At 37.6% G+C, this 22622-nt stretch overlaps 1 protein-coding gene across 5 annotated transcripts in view; it reads left to right on the forward strand.

The window, feature by feature from the left end:
• The first annotated feature begins 1616 nt into the window (after positions 1 to 1616).
• Positions 1617 to 22622, forward strand: part of LOC137031827 (NLR family CARD domain-containing protein 3-like) — a 35859-nt gene continuing 14853 nt past the window's right edge. For 2 of the 5 annotated variants that reach the window (XM_067403117.1, XM_067403121.1), the window contains exons 1-3: positions 1617 to 1739; positions 13430 to 13601; positions 20645 to 22507. In XM_067403117.1, coding sequence (XP_067259218.1) covers positions 13459 to 13601; positions 20645 to 22507 — 2006 coding nt within the window. In that variant the 5' untranslated portion in view covers positions 1617 to 1739; positions 13430 to 13458. Of the gene's footprint in view, positions 1740 to 13401; positions 13602 to 18415; positions 18862 to 20644; positions 22508 to 22622 lie in introns of those variants that run through there. The other 3 variants (XM_067403118.1, XM_067403119.1, XM_067403120.1) reach the window with 3 other exon arrangements.

Consider the following 22622-nt stretch of genomic DNA (forward strand, 5'->3'; position numbering starts at 1 on the left):
CGGATAATTTTCTTTCTGCAATTTTTCTAAAAATAAGCTAAATTTATGCCCCCTCGAGTCTGTGTGCATTCAGGTTGAAATCCCCAATGGGATAGAAAAACATGTATCACACACACACACACACACACACAGAGAGAGAGAGAGGGAGAGAGAGAGAGAGAGAGAGAGAGAGAGAGAGAGAGAGAGAGAGAGAGAGAGAGAGAGAGAGAGAGAGAGAGAGAGAGAGAGAGAGAGTCTGGCTACAGTCCTGTTGAAACCTGTGATGACGCTCTGCTCCACTAGAGGGAGTAAGTTTGTTTTTATATTAGTGGAGTTACAAGACAACAAGACACACCTTAACCAGGTAACGTTAGAAACGAAAGTAAAGAAGAGGAAAAGGAGAGACGCCATTCTGAGGCTTAAAACATGTTAACATATAAATGGTCACATATTTAGTGGTAAGTTCAGAACTCATTCTTCATGTATCTGAAAGCAGAAAAAACAACAGCGAGAGACGGAGATTTTGCAGCTTGTCCGTTACTCCGGTGCAGCCCGTTACCATGGTAACTCCTCCAGTGTTTGAACGTTCAAAGCGCGCCCATTAAAACACGTCAAAGACACGCAGCATTTACATAAACATCTACATTACCAGTTTATGACCTGCTCCTTTTATTTTGCGGAGGACGAGATATGTTCAGATAATTTGGCTACTTACAAAAACTTTTCTGAGCTAAACAAGCTGGGCTGACCTAGCGCTGCTCATCTGCCCTTCGCCTCCGAGAAATTGAGATTACAAACTGCCTATAGTAAACCGAGTGCATTAGTAACTTTAAAGTGTCACAGAATTAACAAAAGATTTTTCTAATTTACTTCAAGTGAAAACTTACCTGAAAACCACAGATGTCGCCATTTCTCTCGTCAGTTGCAGAGATGAATGGTCATGCGCAGATAAGCGCGGCATCGGCCTGCAGTCGTGATCCGACCCAAAGCTGACGAGCTGGAAATAGAACACTGACTGAAGATACGCGCCTATGCCTGGCCGATCCTTATTAGGTGTTACAGATATGAGGCCGACCTTCCGCTCTGGGGCCGAGGTCGGCCACATGTATGTGTGCTATCTGGGTATGTAGTAGCCTAATATGAGCTGCTATTTAGGTTTATGCAATTTACATAGAATTTAAAACACAAATCATGATATTTCGACAGTAAAAACTAACCAAAATGGCGGTTTAAAAATTGCCTAACGTATAATTTACTTGTGATGTCTTTACAGTAATAGAACATACATGATCGAGTATGAAAAGGGATGTGGGGAAAAAATATCTTAGGCCAAATTTGAATGTTGGCTTGATAAAAATCATGATTTTTAATCAAGATCATGCTTTATTTAACTTATTAAACCACATGATTTTTTCCTTGTGTCTTGTTCCTGTGTTGAGTTTAATTTTCATTCATACTGTCTGTGTGTGTTCAGTCAGCGCAACTGCTATGGTAATTACCTGAGACTGTGTTGATGCTCTGCGCCACTAGAGGGAGCGCGATTTCATTTTTTTTTACACTCTGACGTGGACAAATCAGATAACGCGCTCAAAAACACCCCTCTGTTTATGGCCTCGCCCACTGATCAGGGACCTGTTCTTGGGGTTGGTAGTTAAAACGAAAGTGAAAGAAGAAAATAAGCTACGCCATTCGGAAGCTGTAAAACGTAAGACTGGGTTTTGTTTAAACACCGTTTTATTTAAACGGCTGCATATTTTGTGGTAAGTTCATAACTTATTCTTCTTGTAAGCATCCAGTCATATTTGCGAGCTGGTATTTTGTCTTCCTTATGTTTCGTCAGCTTAACTGTCGTACATAGGCCCAGTCCACACGAACACGGTATTTCCAAAACTGCAATTTTTTTCTATGCGGTTTGCGCAAACATCCGGTAACTGAAACCAAACTTTTTTAAAAACTCTGGCCAGGTTGAAGATTTTTTAGAAATTCCGTTTACAGCGTTGTCGTGTTGACGGTGAAACCGGAAATTTTGGCCAGTGACATTGTAGTGCGCGCTGTTATCTCATGTTGTTTGATTGACGTCGGTTTGTGCGCCGCTATCTCCTTTGTTTACGTATAACGTTATAAATAAATAAATCTCCTTTGTTTATGTGAGGCGAGTCTTTGCAATGAAGGACGTAGCCAAAATATTGCTGCTAATAACTGTGCTAACTGGGCTTCTATACACATGCACAGTTCTCCCATTATTTAGCGGAACGAGGCAGAGCAATACGCATGTCACTGCTTATGACATTTTTTTTTTTTTTTTTTACTTTGAATGAATATGTCTCGTATTTATCGTTTATGGAATTAATAATAATAACAGTAGTAGTAATTAAATTCTTAATAAAATGACAATGTTGTTAGCCTACTGGAACCGGTAATGTTTTCCATTACTTTTTTGACATGGCTTTTGACAGCGCTTCTTAGCATGTTTTTGACGAGGCTGAATATAGCTTCTTATTCTTAGGGACCGCGGTTTTTCTCATTTTCAGGCCTTTTTAAGGGATTTGTTGCTTTTTGTGTCTATTTTCATAATTAAACGAAAATAAAATATTTTGAAATGCAAATAACACTGATATCAGCGAAAATAAAATGCAAAAATGTAAAGGCACATAAAATATAATTACAGTAGGCTATTCTTTGTTGAACATGTCATCCGCTCAACTTAAAGGACCTTGTGGTTTTGATCTTATTCAAGGCTCACACTCACAGGGTCCCTGTTACTATTGTGTCTATTTTCAGAAAAGAATAATAAACTATTTTGAAATGTAAATAATACTGAAATAACAGTGAAAATTACTGTAAAATGACAAAGGTACATAAAATACAATAATTCTTTAATCATTGCACATGTCATCCTTCACTCTCAGAAAAAAAAAAGTACAAAATTGTACCTTTAGGGGTACAATGGTACAAAGGTACAAATTTGTACCCTTGTGATTTGTACCTTTGGAGACAATTTTGTACCTTTATTTAACAGTACAAAAATTGACCCTTCAAAAAGGGTACAAAATTGGCTTTGACAGCGTACAATCGTTGACTATAATGAGATATATATATTTATATTACACACACACACACACACACTGAATTAAAATCAGAATTTATTAAATCCTTTTCATTTTCACATTTTACAACATTTCATTTTAAACACATTTTTAAACATTCCATATGAGTCCATCTTGCCGGGTGTTAAAAATTAACACTGAAGCGGTGTTAAAGTTAATGAGATAATTGATTGATGATTGAGTGATGATTGACAATTAGTGGTGACACCTGATGATAATAAGCAGAATCACTGAAGGAAAGAGAGAAAAAAAGGTGTTAATTAATGTTTTATGAATGTTTCATTTCAAGTCACCATGAAAGAGGTCAGTGTTTGCTTTAGTTGGGCTCTTGACTCTTTACCTTTTATTGTTAATTGTTCTCTTACTGCTCCAACTTTGTGTTTGTAAAGCACTTTTGTTATGGTAAGAGAAAATAGGATCTGGTCACAATATAATTTGATGATGATATAATCATCATGTGATGGCCTGATGTCATTTAGAGTCTAAATCTCTGACTGTGTGTTTGATGTGTAGCTTTAGTATTAATGATTGTAGTCCTGTGATTTTACAGCTTGAGATCCAACAGCAGTATGACTTTTCTTTTTTTAAGAATAATACATTATGCACTGAAGCTTCAGTGTTTAAACACACACAGACATCAAGAATCAGCATCTGATTCTCAAGAACGGTGACGATAAATAAATACAAAATACTGACAAACAGATCAACTCTGAACATCACAAAACAAGCTACTGTCACAACAAAACAACAGAAAAATAAAGCAAACATGAACAATCTACGAAAATTACAGGACAATTCAGCTGCATGATTTATTCATGCAGCAATGCATGATGGGAGTCATGGATGAGTTTTGATTGGTGGCTCCCATCATGCACTGCAACATGAAGCACTTTGTTTGATTGTCACCATTGTTGAGGGTCATATGCTGATTCTTGATGTCTGTGTGTGTTTCAAAAAACCCTTCAGATTATAAAAGCTCTGCTGGATCTCAAGCGGTAACAGAGATTTACTATAAAGAAATAATATAACATCTATATCACCAGTTAATACTGGATGTCACCAATGAATCTGACATTTCACAATGAGAAAACACAACCATTATGACTGTGCTTCCCAAAGCATCGTAAACCTAAATTGATCAACTTTGGCTCACAGCACTTTTGGGAAACACAGCTCAGATCATAGTTTCTCTGACCATAATAAATGTGCTCTACAAACACAAAGTTGGAGCAGCCAGAGATAAATTAATGTTAATAAATAGAGTCAAGAGCCCAACTAAAGGAAATGCTTTTCACCATCATGGTGACTTCAAACTAAACTTTCATTAAAACATTAACATCTAAACATCTGTTAATTCTCAATAAGAACTTTTGTTGATGTGTGACAGAAATCAAATCAAACTGGTTAATAATAAGTGTAATAATGTTTAATGGCTGGAAGTCAGTTGTAGATGTTGTGTCTCTCTCTTTTTCTCTTGTTGTTTCTTCAGTGATTCTGCTTATTATCATCAGGTGTCTCCACTAATTGTCAATCATCACTCAATCATCAATCAATTATCTCATTAACTTTAACACTGCTTCAGTGTTACTTTTTAACACCCGGCAAGATGGACTCATATGGGATGTTTAAAAATGTGTTTAAAATGAAATGTTGTAAAATGTGAAAATGAAAAGGATTTAATAAATTCTGATTTTAATTCACTGTGTGTGTGTGTAATATAAATATATATATCTCATTATAGTCAACGATTGTACGCTGTCAAAGCCAATTTTGTCCCTTTTTGAAGGGTCAATTTTTGTACTGTTAAATAAAGGTACAAAACTTGTCTCTTAAGGTACAAATCACAAGGGTACAAATTTGTACCTTTGTACCATTGTACCCCTAAAGGTACAATTTTGTACTTTTTTTTCTGAGAGTGTTTGAATGCATTAATCAACTGAATAATAATAATAAAAAAAACAATTTAAACAAATATTAAATAATGCAACGCTTCCTTAAGCACGCTACGTGCATGGCTCTATTCACAATGAGCGCTGTTGGAAATGAACGGAGAAATTCAGGATTTCTCAGTCACATTTAAGGGTGCGTTAAATCCGACTAAATCCGACTGGATTATTAGGGCGTGTATTGATCTAGTGCAAAACGAAATTTTGGAACATTTAATAATATTTTTAAATTGACCGTTAAAATTTTAAATGGGACAATACAGAGCCGCCTATTGCGCCATCATCCATTTTTGCCATGCTATTTCTCGGCCGCCTCAGAGGGTGCGTTAAATTGGACATGAACCCCTTAGCAGGGGCGCCTGCAGGATTTTATCTCAGAGTACGCACAGAACTAACTTTTTTTTTTTTTTTTTCTGTCCGCGAAAACCCGATTACATCAGTGAGTTGGTGGGAATGATCTAATGCTGTACAAATCGAGTGTTCGACTGTCTCTTTCATGTTCCCTTAGAACATCTTATGCACTCTGATGTGCTTGATGCTTCGTGGTTTTTTTTGTTTGTTTTGTTTTGTTTTGCTTTTTACGTTGTCTCTGAGCAGCTTTGTCCCAAAATGTGCGTATTGTTTTCAGAGAAACGAAGCCTCGCATTTTTTCCAGTCAAGTGAATACTTTGCGTGTCAGAATGTTTGAACCCAGACCACTACTATTTGGAAGTTCAAGTCCATTTACTAAACATAGCCAATACTACATCATCATATGTTCTGTCATATAAACAGTATTTACAATAAAATAACATCATAATTTATTTGTCTCAAACAACTCGGTATGCATTAGAATTATTATTATAATTATTTTTGTTGATCCATTTCATCTATTGCCAAACTGTAATGTGAATTATATTATTGAAATAAACACATTTAGCGTTGTCAGGCTTTTGTTTGTGCTAAATGGATAAAACAACGGAATTGCGCACTCAAGTTTATGGATGCCGTACATTTTACCTGCCACAAGATGGCGCTGTTTTCGACACTCTTTGAAGCTTTTTTCATAATGTTTAGGTAAAGGTTTCAAAGCACAAAGATTTAAGAGGCTTCATTTCTCCATACCTACTCAGTAGTTTTAGGCCTTTTTGCAAATGTTTCAGTCGAATTTAGCTGTTTTGAGAGCGTTTACTCATTTTGAGCCTGTTTTTAAACATTAACTATCTGTAACGTCATTTTTCATGTGTGGAAAAAAAAACGACGAAACTAAACTAGCCAATCAGATTTCTTTTCACCCATATCCCCATGCCCACCACATACACACATTTGACTTTACAACACACAAACGCACACCTTTATGTATTCTCATTCTCTCTTAATATGTCATGAGTGTACGCAGATAGATTTTAATAATCAATTTATAAATTATGTAAAAAAATAAAAACGGCATTAATTAGCGCCCTCTCATGGTACGCACAGTGCGTACAGCCGTACAGCTGCAGGCGCAACTGCCCCTTAGAACTACTCCTCTAACTAAATACATATTTTCAGCATTTTTTACTGTACTTTTTTTTTTATGAACCGTTAAAAAATTAATTGACACTACACAATGCACATAGAGCCGCCAATTACATTTTCTGCACATTTCGCGGTGCTATTTCTCGGCTGCCACTGAGGGTGCGTTAAAATGGACATTACCACATTATAGTAGAGCTAATCCTATAACGAAATACAAATTTTAAGCAATTTTTACTATAGAATTCTTTTTATGAACCCTTGTAATACACAATGCACTGAGCCGCATTTTCTGCCAGTTTCGCGGCGCTGTTTATCCTCCGACCCAGAGGGTGCGTTAAAGAGGCCAATACCACGTTAGGCTATAGTAGAGCTACTCTTCTATTGAAATCTAAATTATCAGCATTTTTTACTGCAAAATTATTTTTTCATGAACCATTGAACTTTGCACATAATGCACACAGAGCCGCCTATTGTATTTTCTGCCCAATTCGCGGTGCTATTGTTCGTCCGCCCCAGAGGGTGCATTAAAGGGGCTCTAAGTAGGAATGACAACCCAGTGGTTGAAATAGGTACTGCAGTCCAAATTCAAAATATTGTTTGACCCGCCCCCTCTTTCAAAAACGTGGGTGGCCAGCTTGAGGACACGCAACAAGAGGGAGCACAATTGACAATGAAAGCTGAGGAGACTTACACACTGTAAGCTGATGAGTTGATTTATCTGTTTTAATATGCTGTTGTTCATAGAGATTTTTAGATGGTTGCAGAGGCTTTTTAGGTCAGGTAGAATCTGCGATTCTCTGACAGTTTGTTTGCTGTCAATCAGTGACACTGACACTGCAAATATGCAAATAAGAATGTTAACCCAGGGTTTAGTAATGTACAGTGTGAAACGCTGCGTATGAATACTCAGAATTAATTGTTAACCTCAGGTAAATGACGAGCAGTGTGAAATGTGACTCAAGATAACCCAGGATTCTGTTTACCTGGGGTTTACAATCACCCAGGGTTAACTATTTCAAGTATGAAAAGCCCTCATATTTGTTTTTCATTCTAATGAAAAGAGAAGTTCATACATTTTTAAAAACTTTCAACTTTCCCTTCTTTTTTCTTACAATTAACATGAAGATCCCACAGTCAGTAGAGTCGGTCAACTGTTGTGGAACATTCTAAAACAATAGCATATTATTAAGTTATTCCTGAAATGATGTGACAGATACAAACCCGATTCCAAAAAAGTTGGGACACTGTACAAATTGTGAATAAAAAAGGAATGAAATAATTTATAAATCTCATAAACTTATATTTTATTCACAATAGAATATAGATAACATATCAAATGTTGAAAGTGAGACATTTTGAAATGTCATGCCAAATATTCGCTCATTTTGGATTTCATGAGAGCTACACATTCCAAAAAAGTTGGGACAGGTAGCAATAAGAGGCCGGAAAAGTTAAATGTACATATAAGGAACAGCTGGAGGACCAATTTGCAACTTATTAGGTCAATTGGCAACATGATCGGGTATAAAAAGAGCCTCTCAGAGTGGCAGTGTCTCTCAGAAGTCAAGATGGGCAGAGGATCACCAATTCCCCCAATGCTGCGGCGAAAAATAGTGGAGCAATATCAGAAAGGAGTTTCTCAGAGAAAAATTGCAAAGAGTTTGAAGTTATCATCATCTACAGTGCATAATATCATCCAAAGATTCAGAGAATCTGGAACAATCTCTGTGCGTAAGGGTCAAGGCCAGAAAACCATACTGGATGCCCGTGATCTTCGGGCCCTTAGACGCCACTACATCACATACAGGAATGCTACTGTAATGGAAATCACAACATGGGCTCAGGAATACTTCCAGAAAACGTGATCGGTGATCACAATCCACCGTGCCATTCGCCGTTGCCGGCTAAAACTCTATAGGTCAAAAAAGAAGCCATATCTAAACATGATTCAGAAGCACAGGCATTTTCTCTGGGCCAAGGCTCATTTAAAATGGACTGTGGCAAAGTGGAAAACTGTTCTGAGGTCAGACGAATCAAAATTTGAAGTTCTTTTTGGAAAACTGGGACGCCATGTCATCCGAACTAAAGTGGACAAGGACAACCCAAGTTGTTATCAGCGCTCAGTTCAGAAGCCTGCATCTCTGATGGTATGGGGTTGCATGAGTGCGTGTGGCATGGGCAGCTTACATATCTGGAAAGGCACCATCAATGCTGAAAGGTATATCCAAGTTCTAGAACAACATATGCTCCCATCCAGACGTCGTCTCTTTCAGGGAAGACCTTGCATTTTCCAACATGACAATGCCAGACCACATACTGCATGGCTGCGTAGAAGAAGGATCCGGGTACTGAAATGGCCAGCCTGCAGTCCAGATCTTTCACCCATAGAAAACATTTGGTGCATCATAAAGAGGAAGATGCGACAAAGAAGACCTAAGACAGTTGAGCAACTAGAGGCCTGTATTAGACAAGAATGGGACAACATTCCTATTCCTAAACTTGAGCAACTTGTCTCCTCAGTCCCCAGACGTTTGCAGACTGTGATAAAAAGAAGAGGGGATGCCACACAGTGGTAAACATGGCCTTGTCCCAACTTTTTTGAGATGTGTTGATGCCATGAAATTTAAAATCAACTTATTTTTCCCTTAAAATTATACATTTTCTCAGTTTAAACATTTGATATGCCATCTATGTTGTGTTCTGAATAAAATATTGAAATTTGAAACTTCCACATCATTGCATTCTGTTTTTATTCACAATTTGTACAGTGTCCCAACTTTTTTGGAATCGGGTTTGTATAACAACACACCATCTGTAGCTTATGTGTTTATGAAAGTCTTATGAAACTAACCTTGTTTTTGATCAGCTTCCACTGTCCTGAGGTGATTCTGCTTGTCAATTTACTGCATTGCAAAATCAAAACAGAAAAATGTAAATATATAACCATAAAAATTGTATAAAAGAGACAAGTTTCGTTGTTCTAAAGTCAAAATTACTACTTACTGCATTGCACAATCTACAAAAACATTGGTTAGTATTGTAAAATGTAACCAATGAAATAAAATACAGCACCAACAACAAAGTAAAATCACAAACCATGAATATGTAACCACCCAGGTAAAAAAAAAAATACTATAGTAAATACTATAGCGTTTTTGAACCATACTATAGTAAATTGTAGTATACTGTATTATAGTATTTACAACACTTTGTAATGAATGCCACAGCATACTGTAGTATTAACTATAGTGAACTGATAAACTGTTATAAATACTTTAGTATACTTTAGTTTTTATTACAGTAAACTGTAGTGTATTGTAGTATAATATACCCTAAAGTTGTAGAAAACTTAGTACAATATTGGGTAATTTGTTTATATTACTATAGTTGTTATATTATCACAGCAACTATATAGTATAGTATGGTTCAAAAACACTATAGCATTTACTATAAATTACTATAGTACTTTTTCACCTGGGCGCAAGCAACGTGAGGCGATTTGTAAAATATCAAAAGACGCGATAAAGTGACTTTGAAGCCCATTTACAAAATATTTGAGTCATGTTAAATGTTAATGATCGATTAAATACACAACAAATAAATGTGATCAATTAAAAACACAACACAAAGAAACTTTTGACTGTGTTCTCTTCTTCCGCCATTGTTTGTTTGTCGCTAACTCCGCCCACATCCGGCGTGAGACTGTTACTCCGCCCACTACCACCCTCAGGCTGTTAGTCTGGCGCTGTCGTCCTCAGACTGTCATGACATATGGTTCTGCGGTTCTGCAGTTGGTTATTGTTAGGGGTGGCCCCAGAGGTTGCGTTAAAGTGGACATTACCACATTATAGTAGAGTTAATCTTCTAACGAAATACAAATTTTAAGCACTTTTTACTGTAGAATTCTTTTTTTATAAATCTTTGAACTTGTACTATTTAAAATAACTTTTGGAAAAATACTTAACAATAAAAATATTCATATTATCGGACTTTCTGTTAGTACAGTACAGTGAATAAATATACTGTGGTCTCCCAGTAGTTTGCATAATGGAAGTTTAACATTATGTAATTGATTCACAATAAAACAAAAACATCTAAGAAAACTTTTTTGTAATGCAAATCATAATGATGCCTTTATCTTTGAAAACATATTTTTTGTCTTACATCTCATGAACTCAGGTGAGCTCAGTGCTGATCCATTTGCCGTTAATTCTTTTTTGTGAATTGGAATCTGTGCAAAGGATTGTAGGTGATTGGAGGACGCAAAGGATTTAACAGGAATGATGGACGCAAAACGAAAGCTTTCTTCCAAGAATCCTTAAAATTGAGACGGCTTTACCTGAATGTAGTCTTCTGATTGAGAAACACACTGAAGTGCAAGTGCAGAAGCAAAAAATATGATGCAAGCTTCCAATGTTTACAGTAATTTCTGTCAGGACCACTATCGTCAAATATGATAGATAATGCATAGAGTTTGTATTGGCGGTATGGTTCTGTTCTGGGAAAGAACTCCCTGCGCCTCCATGCAGCCTAGCATGAATAAGAGCAGGGAGAGCAGCAGTAAACCCCCTAGGGTAAACAGAACAGGACCAACATATGCAGATATCATTGAATGTCATAATTTAACGAACACATATTTCGAGAATTAGTCTGATTAGGGAAATAATAAGACCATCCTGACTGAAGAGAGGAGGAGCTGGGGATGGAGGAGGGTAATTTGCTCCTGAGAATGCAATAGCTGCTGATAATACTGAGGAGCTTATATATAGATGCTGTGATAGGCATCGTATTCCTACAGGTAGACGCAAGTCACCTGGGAGTCAGCTGATGCAAGCTTGACTGACGTGACCTGCCAGAACTGATGCTACGCTAGATTTCTGTCAGGACCACTATCGTCAAATATGATAGATAATGCATAGAGTTTGTATTGGCGGTATGGTTCTGTTCTGGGCAAGAACTCCCTGTGCCTCCATGCAGCCTAGCATGAATAAGAGCAGGGAGAGCAGCAGTAAACCCCCAAAACAAACCATATGCCGAAATCCCCCAACACAAACTGAGTGCGAAAATCTGAATGCATGTTTCTTTAAAATGCAGTTACCTGAATGAGGAATGAGCCTAGGCTAGTGTTGTGTTTTTATTAATAAATGGGGGAAGCTTACACCCGTAGCGGCAGCAAATGATACAACAAGCATGTTGTAGCGCATTTAGTTAGCGATTTTATATATTATATATAATGGGGGAAGCTTACACCATTATCGGCAATCTAGTCGGGGAAGCATACACCCATTGCCTAATACATATTTATTTATTATTAATTTCTTTCTCCTATTGGGGGAAGCTTACACCCCTAGCGGCAGCAAACTGATACAACAAGCATGTTGTAAATCACAGACTAGTATCAAACTATGGTAGTCTGGTCGGGGAAGCATACACCCGCAGCAATAGCTTTGAGTTAGATGCAGCATGCAGCTAGGCACGAAATACAGTGCTTCCTCATCATGAACAATTTCTGCTCCAGTCGGGCTGATTCCTTCAGCTGTGGAAGTGAAGATGATGACTCCCATGATTTCACACTCCTGCGGGATCAAGTTCGATGTTGTTAGGGTTGAATAGAAACCTCACAGTATGTGCTTATAGTATGCAGCAATGACACTAGAGCTTCAGTAACAAGCAAATTTTTTTTTTTTTTTTTTCTATTTTTGCCTTCCATAGCAGCTAGATAGCCTTAAGAACAGCTTGTTCTAAATAGCAACTATAGCTTTAAGAAGGAGCATTTTCAATAGCAATGTAACTTTAAGAACGGCTTGTTCCAAAAGCAACTAAACCTTTAAGAACGAGCGTTTCCAATGCACTATAGCTTTGAGAAAAACGATGTTTACTATGTGCTGCGCCACAGCAGAAAATCTGTTTGCACCATGAATAATTGTTTTCTGTCTCTACTGCAAAGCTGCTTGAATCTGCGATGTATAGCGCTAAACACAGGCGATCCGACCAGTGTGTATGTTGCTATACAAACGAAAGCGACCCGATAAGCGTGCACAGCGATCGAGCCGGTTGCCACGACAACAGATAAGTAACGCACATCGCCAAATACAATCGCAAAAGCTTTGCAAAAACAATTTTACTGAGAAGGACTAGAAGCCTAAGCAACACTGATAGCTTTAGCAACAGCATGAGTTAGCTTTAAAACAATGAGCATTAAAAGGAACTTAGCTTAGCTTCGTGGAAACATTCAGAGATGAAGTTGAGTGAAAATAGCCGAAGTGGATGTTTGATCTTCTCTTGAAACGCTTCTTCATGCGGGGAGTACAGATCCATCTGCACTGCGAGTCCATGTCTAATTGCAGCCATGCAAGAAGCAATGCTAACGTTAACTCAGTCATTTCCAATCAGTCGGCTTATGATCAATGCGGCGAATTCGTGTGTATGAGAGGTGAAATCCACGGATCCCTCTCGCTAAATTCCCGATTGCACAATTCCTAGTGAGATGATGCTGTTTGCCTGTCGAATTCGCCATATAATTTGCTCCTGAGAAATGCAATAGCTGCTGATAATACTGAGGAGCTTATATATAGATGCTGTGATAGGCATCGTATTCCTACAGGTAGACGCAAGTCACCTGGGAGTCAGCTGATGCAAGCTTGACTGACGTGACCTGCCAGAACTGACGCTAACGCTAGATAATTAAAAAGCCTATTAGTTTAATCTGCAAGCAGGTGTTTGACCTTAGAAACTAGTAGTGTAAGTCTGGATGTTACAGATTTTGAAGAGCAATGGAGCTTAAAAAGTACTGTTTTACTCCATGAATCTGAGAGATGAAACATGATTGTTTCCAGTGTTACTGTAAATTTGTTTTTATTGTCATTTTGAAGGTAATTAGCAGATACATGTCTTAAACAGGAGAAAGAGTTGGGGAACACACATCCAAAATGCATCACTGTGAGGAGATAGAGGAGGACAGGAAGGAGAAAGAAGACTATGGTGCAGGATTCAGCTGCGTGTCAATGAAGAGTGATCAGTCCATGCACAACCCCATTATTTTCAGTGATGGAGACGTGACCTCTGACCCCAGGTACAGTAAGATACCCATGTTTGCATTTGGCAGATGCTTTCAAATGAATTTGCAGTGCATTAAAGCTACCCAGAGCAACACGTTGGGAAAACAGATGGATAGACAAAAAGTTAAGACCAAAATTATATATATAGTTATGAATATAGTTATTTTCAATAAACAATACATATTGTTTTAAAGAAGCCTCACACAAGGTTATGATTTATGTAACGCCTTAATGCTGTGTATCTTCACTCCAGTCCTCGTCCCACCTCCCAGAATGTTTTAGATGACTCACAAATTAAAACACCTGATTCAGCTCATCAGCTTGATAGTGTGTTAAATCTGGAGCCTAAACCATAAAATGGTGAAATCTGAAACATTCTAGGAGGTGGGTGCCAAGGACTGGAAATGAGAAATGCATAATGTCTCCAGTGAACAGCCATAGGTAATTGTGGCAAAGAAAAAACTCTGTAAGAGCCTGTTTATATTTGGTATCAAGATTTATATTGGTCGACTGGATCACAAGTAGACGAGAGAGAAACATTCCTGTTTACACCTAGTGGGAGGATTAAAGGTCACTGCACACTAATATGACATCAGTGTTTGCTTCTTGTGCTGTTGTTAGAAAGATATGCTGCATGAAGTTTTGTGTATGTCTACATGTGGGCTTTTTCAGATCTTCTAATCTAATTGATGAAATAAGCTCACACAACTTACATATGAATGTGAAAGGTGTTGATGGAAAGCAGCAGACACCTGTCTGTCTAGGGTGGTCTGTTGTGGCTGTTCGAACGCATTTGACCACATGAGCATCTATAATGTGAAAGTGATCTGGACAAATGCATTTTCGGCTACCTCTAAAAGTGGTTGAAAATGCACAAGCTCAAAATATTTAGGCCTTGTTCTTGTTACACCTGTATTTAGAGTAGTCCACTTATAATGGAAATAACAACAAAAAAAAATGCCTTGAGGCTTAAATTGTTTAGGTAGTGGAGGAAAAAAGCATTGAGAGGAACCAGATTCAGAGCTGTGGTAGCCTGTCCTCATTTGGCATTACAATGAATGTGCATCTAGTTAAATTATTCAATGTGTAAGCATTAAGTAAGAATTTCAATAAGTTAGAAAAATAATTAAATTGTAAGGATAGTGGTTAGATTAGTTGAATTACACAATCAAACAATATAAAACCAATTCAAAAATGTGAAATACACAAAATCAATTACTCAAAGATGAATCTAAGAGTGACATATGTGTACCTGATAGCAGCATGCACAGTAAAATCCACAGAGTTAAATCAACTCTGCTCAGATAACATTTGGTCCCTCTCTGAATAGTGTTAAAATAACACTGAAGCAGAGTTAAAGTTAATGAGATAATTAAGCTATTAATTCAGGGATGATTGAAGATTAATGATGAACACCTGCTGTTAACAAGCAGAATCACTGAAGAAAAGAGAAACACAAGAACTACAAGTGACTTCAGCCAAAACCATTTAATTGAAATCAACTGAAGGTAAAAGACATTAAATCTCTCAAGATCCGAGTAAAAGATCTGATTTACTTATTACTAACCATATTGACTTTATTTCTGTCACATGTCTAAATCATTTCTTATTGAGAATTAACAGAGGTTTAAATGTTGGTGTTTTATTGGTCAATAAATTATGCCACCATCGTGGTGGTCAGGGTTTGTTTTAGTTGGGCTCTTGACCTTTTTATGTTTTTACAATAATTTGTGTTTGAGCAATTGCAATAGTGTTTCACAACAAACACTTGTGCATTGCTGAATCAAAAGACTAAAGGAGCAGGCCCACATACATTTGCAGCTTGAAAGCCATTTCAAATAAGCATCACAAAGAGGTCTTGTTCTTTTTGATTTCTTGACTGAGATTCAGCTATCAAAAAACAAAATTCCATTAAACAAATGCCACCGTAATACGTCAGTGCTAAAAATGAGCAGCTATTATAGCTCAGGCTTATACAAGAAAATATAGCATACAATCCTCAACAGTGGTGACCATAATTATTCATACTGCAGTGCATGATGGGAGTTTTGTCCTATGGTGATACCCAGCATGCATTGTAGCATGAAGCATCTTATTTTTATCACCATTGTTGAGATTCATATGCTGATTCTTGATGTCTGTGTGTGTCTAAGTGATGCAGTAGTTCAATTTTTTTTATGCACTGCATAGTTTTAAAATTAAACAGTATATCTGTTTGCTGCAGCACTTTCTCCTCATGCTGTAGTTTCACAGGGTTGTTAATGCAAAAACAAAATGTACAAATGACTAAACATATGATCAGTTGCTTTGGATATAATCAGGCCATCTCACAATGACTATATCAGCTAAGCACTGACTTCACAACAAAATATGCATTGTTGCAGAGAAAAATCTAACATAGAAAGGATCTGCTCCTTTAGTCTTTTGATTCGGCAATGCACAAGTGTTTGATGTGAAACACTATTGCAATTGCTCAAACACAAATTATTTTAAAAACATAAAAAGGTCAAGAGCCCAACTGAAACAAACCCTGACCACCACGATGGTGGCATAATTTACTGACCAATAAAACACCAACATTTAAACCTCTGTTAATTCTCAATAAGAAATGATTTAGACATGTGACAGAACTAAAGTCAATATGGTTAGTAATAAGTAAATCAGATTTTTACTCAGATCTTGAGAGATTTAATGTCTTTTACCTTCAGTTGATTTCAATTAAATGGTTTTGGCTGAAGTCACTTGTAGTTCTTGTGTTTCTCTTTTCTTCAGTGATTCTGCTTGTTAACAGCAGGTGTTCATCATTAATGTTCAATCATCCCTGAATTAATAGCTTAATTATCTCATTAACTTTAACTCTGCTTCAGTGTTATTTTAACACTATTCAGAGAGGGACCAAATGTTATCTGAGCAGAGTTGATTTAACTCTGTGGATTTTACTGTGTGTGAGTGTTTCTGTGTGCAGACTCACACAACACTGTGCTGTGTTTTTTATACATTTCTATAAACCCAATAAATATCTTGCCAGTTTCCTTTAAATACCCAGAGCAAAGAAATATTTAAATCTGAGTTGCAGAATTTTGATTGGGCAGGATCCCATTACCCAAGGCTCAGACTTGTTTTGGGGCAGGAATTTTTTCTTACCAGAGACCTTGAGGCAGACAAACCCCTCAACAGAAGAGCAGAATTCTCCTAAGTTTTAAACCTTTATTATAATGTAAATTACTACTGTGAGACTGAGACCATTTTACCAATCACACTCATTTTTATTTTTATCCAGATCACTGATCAGTGCTCCCAGATTATTGAAATGAATATGATCCATCTGATCTTCCTGTCTCCATTCTATGTGTAGGGAGTTAAAGGTGCCCTAGAATCAAAAATTGAATTTACCTTGGTATAGTTGAATAACAAGAGTTCAGTACATGGAAAAGACATTCATTGAGTTTCAAACTCCATTGCTTCCTCCTTCTTATGTAAATCTCATTTGTTTAAAAGACCTCTGAAGAACAGGCGAATCTCAACATAACACAGACTGTTACGTAACAGTCAGGATCATTAATATGTACGCCCCCAACTTTTGCATATGCCAGCCCATGTTCAAGGCATTAGACAAGCCAGTATTAACGTCTGGAGCTGCACAGTTGAATCATCAGACTAGGTAAGCAAGCAAGGACAACAGCGAAAAATGGCAGATGGAGCAATAATAACTGACATGATCAATGATATCATGATATTTTTAGTGATATTTGTAAATTGTCTTTCTAAATGTTTCGTTAGCATGTTGCTAATGTACTGTTAAATGTGGTTAAAGTTACCATCGTTTATTACTGCATAGAATCGTTGCTATTTTCATTTTTAAACACTTGCAGTCTGTATAATTGATAAACACAACTTCATTCTTTATAAATCTCTCCAACAGTGTGTAATGTTAGCTTTAGCCACGGAGCACTATCAAACTCATTCAGAATCAAACGTAAACATCCAAATAAATACTATACTCACATGATCCGACGCATGCATGCAGCATGCATGACGAACATTTTGTAAAGATCCATTTGAGGGTTATATTAGCTGTGTGAACTTTGTTGAGTGGGGGGTGGGGGTGGGCCAGGGAGCGTGAGATTTAAAGGGGCCGCAGCCTAAATCGGTGCATATTTAATGATGCCCCAAAATAGGCAGTTAAAAAAATTAATTAAAAAAAATCTATGGGGTATTTTGAGCTGAAACTTCACAGACACATTCAGGGGACACCTTAGACTTATATTACATCAACGTTCTAGGGCACCTTTAAAACCAACAACCTCATCAGCTCTAAAAGATATTTATACAACAAATAAAATCTACTTTTTGCCCTAATGATGTTATTCCCAGTCTTTTTTTTTTTTCAAGCAAATCTCTGACTGTCTATCACCCAGCTTACTGTATTTTATTAACAAGTGCCTGACTAAGGACACATGCCCTCTAGATTTTAAGCATGCCATTGTGACCACTTTTAAAGATACCTAACTTAGCTCCAGAGGACATAAAAAACTTTAGACCTATTTCTATTTGCCTATTTTTTTTCTGTTTTAAAGGGGACATCGGATGACAATTTTCCACAAGTTAGTATGATTCTTTAGGGTCTTCATGAAAAGTCTATAACATACTTTGATTAAAATTTCTTAATTGTTGTGTGAAAAAACACCCTTTTTACCTTGTCAAAAACAGCTCTGTTCACAGCGAGCCGTTTCGGCGCATGTCCCTTTAAATGATAATGAGCTACTGTTCACCTCACCCCTGTCTTCCGTGGGTGGGCTGTAAACACTATTTGGCAGGTATTGCATTGAACTCACCATTCTTATTTATGCAGTTATAAATGCTGAAAAATTATTAAAATGCATTTAATTTCTTTTATTATCTTCATAAACCTCATTGTAGTGTTACCATGTTATCTTTACATAAAATGTACACAGTTTGTAATAAGACAATCACCTTAAAGGTGCCATCAAATGAAAAACTGAATTTACCTTGGCATAGTTGAATAACAAGAGTTCAGTACATGGAAATGACATACAGTGAGTCTTAAACACTATTGTTTCCTCCTTCTTATGTAAATCTCATTTGTTTAAAAGACCTCCGAAGAACAAGCAAATCTCAACATAATACCGATTGTTACGTAACAGTCGGGATCATTAATATGCACGCCCCCAATATTTGCATATGTCAGCTCATGTTCAAGGCATTAGACAAGGGCAGGACGTCTGGATGTGCACAGCTGAATCATCAGACTAGGTAAGCAAGCAAGGACAATAGCAAAAAATGGCAGATGGGGCAATAATAACTGACATGATCCATGATAACATGATATTTTTAGTGATATTTGTAAATTGTCTTTCTAAATGTTTCGTTAGCATGTTGCTAATGTACTGTTAAATGTGGTTAAAGTTATCATCGTTTATTACTGTATTCACAGAGACAAGAGCCATCGTTATTTTCATTATTAAACACTTGCAGTCTGTATAATTCATAAACACAACTTCATTCTTTATAAATCTCTCCAACAGTGTGTAATGTTAGCTTTAGCCACGGAGCACCATCAAACTCATTCAGAATCAAATGTAAACATCCAAATAAATACTATACTTACGTGATTAGACATGTTGCATGACAAACACTTTGTAAAGATCCACCAATCATACCACACTGCTTAGACATTCCCCGGTCCAGACGCCGACAGGGGTATCACACTAGTTGCGTCTCATTTTGGAGGCTGTATCCTGATCCAACAAACTCCAACAGACGTGTTTGTTGGTGTTTATCTGTGCAGTGTGAACTGGCCTTTAACTTTAGCTGCATTCGTCATGGAACTTGCTAACTAGCACATTATTAGGAAAGCCGATTTGTAAAGATTCATAAAAAAAACTATAACGTTACTCACGTCTTCTAGAGGTACTGATCCATCCTTCAGGAACCTTTTAGCAAAACATAAACTTTTTAGCGCAGACATAAATGCATATAGATCTGGGGTGCATTCCCTTCAAAAACAAAATTAATCCACTGCTTTCTCAGCGGCTCAGATGTCCAGAGTAAAGGACGACTGCTATGTTCATAGTTATATCCAATAACAAAATGCCTCATTTGCTTTGGAGACATTATTGTCTACACCTGTGCGGCGTCGAAACAATGGTGGACTATTTACAGCTCACTCAGGGTGGGTCTATGCTAAAACGTCAGTGTCCGTCAACAGTCGTGGGAGGGACCTGTGCAAATTTACATCACTTTGCCAAGAATCTGTGAACGGCTTGATCTGACAAAGTGCTTATGATTTGTGGAGATTAAACAAAAAAAAAACAGGGTGGATTTTTATCATTATAGGGTGGTTGTGTAGACACACTGCCAACACACATTTATGTCAAAACCATGTAAAAATGAATTTTGCATCCGATGTCCCCTTTAAGTAATCTTGCAACAGTTATTATCATTCATAAACATAAATGCCATAGTTGAGACTTTCCATTCAGGTTCCAATCAGCAGTGCAGAGTACCAGCCTTTGGTACTAAATATTATCTTTCTGGCCTTAATATTCAATATCAGTGACATAAGCCTTGTTTTCACCAAAATTACCCGTAACATTTGTCCCAGGAACTTTTTTCTCAGGAACTCCCCCTGAAATAAAATGCTGCGTGGAGACAACCAATCAAAATGCTGCGTGAACTCAAGCAATCAGCATGTTCAGCACCCAAGTCCCACCAGCAAAAGTTGAAAAAGTACTACCTCGAGAGCAGGGACATTTGAGGGGAGAATTTTTACCCATAACTTTATTTAGACCCTGGTTCCTGTGGTCAAAACTCACCAAGTACCAGCCCAAAGTTCCTGGGGAAAGTTCCTGCGGTGGAAATGGGGCTATAATATTCTCATCTCAAACCTTGCACACTTTGTAGGATGAATTGGCACTGTTTTGAGATTTGAAAATTTAGGTTGAAAGTACATTTAATATGTTTAGATTATAATGCTGTGTGAACATTTTCATGCATAAATTTTGTTGATGTTGTGTCTTCTGTATGTTGTGATCAGATCTGTGCCATCCACTTCATCCTACTATCAGATCCATATCAGGCAGAAAAAAACTGAAGCAGTCCTGCAGAAACACACACTGGAGACTGGAGACTTGCAGAGAGTCAAAGACCAGCACAAAACCAGCATGAAGAACAAGTATGAGAGATTATTTGAGGGAACCAAACTCCAAGAGAATGAAACCCTCCTGAACAGGATCTACACACAGCTCTACATCATAGAGGGAGAGAGAGAAGGAGTGAATGAAGAACATGAGGTTTTACAGATGGAGAAAACAGCCAGAACACAACACTCACAAGACACTCCAATCAACTGCAATGACATCTTTAAAGCATTGCCTGCATCAGGATGGGAGGAGAAAGACCAAATCAAGACTGTTCTTACTAAAGGCATCGCTGGAATTGGAAAAACCATCTCTGTGCAGAAGTTCATTCTGGAATGGGCCGAGGGAAAAGCCAATCAGGACGTAGACTTCATGTTTGTGCTTCCATTTCGAGAGATGAACTTGATCCGAGATCATCGGTACAGTCTTCACAGTCTTCTGCTGGACTTTCATCCTGAACTTCAAGATCTGGACTCAAAGATTTATGAGGAGAGTAAAGTTGTGTTTATCTTTGATGGTCTGGATGAAAGCAAAATGACACTGATGCTTTCAGATCCTCAGAAAGTTTCTGATGTGACTGAGACCTCATCAGTGGGTGTGTTGATGTCAAACCTCATGAAAGGAGAGCTGCTTCCCTCTGCTCACATCTGGATCACCTCCAGACCAGCAGCAGCCAATCAGATCCCCTACAAATACATCAACCGTCTGACAGAAATTCAGGGATTCAATGATCCTCAGAAGGAGGAATATTTCAGGAAGAGAATCAGTGACGAGCATCAAGCCAGCAGAATCATCTCACACATCAGAAGAGCAAGAAGCCTCCACATCATGTGCCACATACCCGTCTTCTGCTGGATCTCATCCACTGTGCTTCAAAAGCTCCTGAAAGAAGATATGAGTGCAGAAATCCCTCAAACTCTGACTGAAATGTACATCCATTTCCTGCTGACTCAGATCAACACGAGGAATCAGAAGTGTGGAGAGAGAGATCCAGAGAAACTCCTGCAGTCCAACAGAGAAGTGATTGTGAAACTTGCTGAAGTGGCTTTCAAACAGCTGATGAAGGGCAATGTGATGTTCTATGAGGAGGACCTGAGAGAGAGCGGCATAGATGTCACTGATGCCTCAGTGTATTCTGGGATTTGCACTGAAATCTTTAAGGAGGAATCTGTGATTCATCAGAGGAAAATATACAGTTTCATTCATTTGAGCATTCAGGAGTTTCTTGCTGCTTTCTATGCATTTTATCATTATGTTATCAAACATTTTGACATATTACAGTTTTGTGATGTGATGCATAATCTGCATAGGGATGCAACAGATAAAGCTCTTAAGAGTGAGAATGGACACCTGGATCTGTTCCTGCGGTTCCTGCTGGGAGTCTCACTGGAGTCCAATCAGAGACTCTTACAGGATCTACTGACACACACAGAGAACAGCTCAGAGAGCATCAGGAGAACCACACAGTACATTAAAGAGAAGATCAAAGATGGACATGGACTCTCCATTGAAAGATCCATCAATCTGTTCCTCTGTCTGCTGGAAGTGAAAGATCAGACTCTGTCTAGAGAGATTCAGGAGTTTGTGAAATCAGACAAACACTCAGAGAAGAAACTCTCTCCTGCTCACTGCTCAACAATCACCTACATGCTTCAGATGTCAGAGGAAGTGCTAGATGAACTGGACTTCAAGAAATACAACATATCAGATGAGGGTAGAAGAAGACTGATACCAGCTGTGATCAACTGCACAAAAGCCTTGTGAGTGTTAAATCATGTCTTAATGTCTTGTGACAATCATTTATTTTGAATGTTGTTTACAAAAAAAATAAGATATTATGGGAATACAGTTGAAGAATGAAGTGAAGAATTTAAT

Source organism: Chanodichthys erythropterus, chromosome 12 (genome assembly GCF_024489055.1).
Source record: "Chanodichthys erythropterus isolate Z2021 chromosome 12, ASM2448905v1, whole genome shotgun sequence".
NCBI lineage: Eukaryota > Metazoa > Chordata > Actinopteri > Cypriniformes > Xenocyprididae > Chanodichthys > Chanodichthys erythropterus.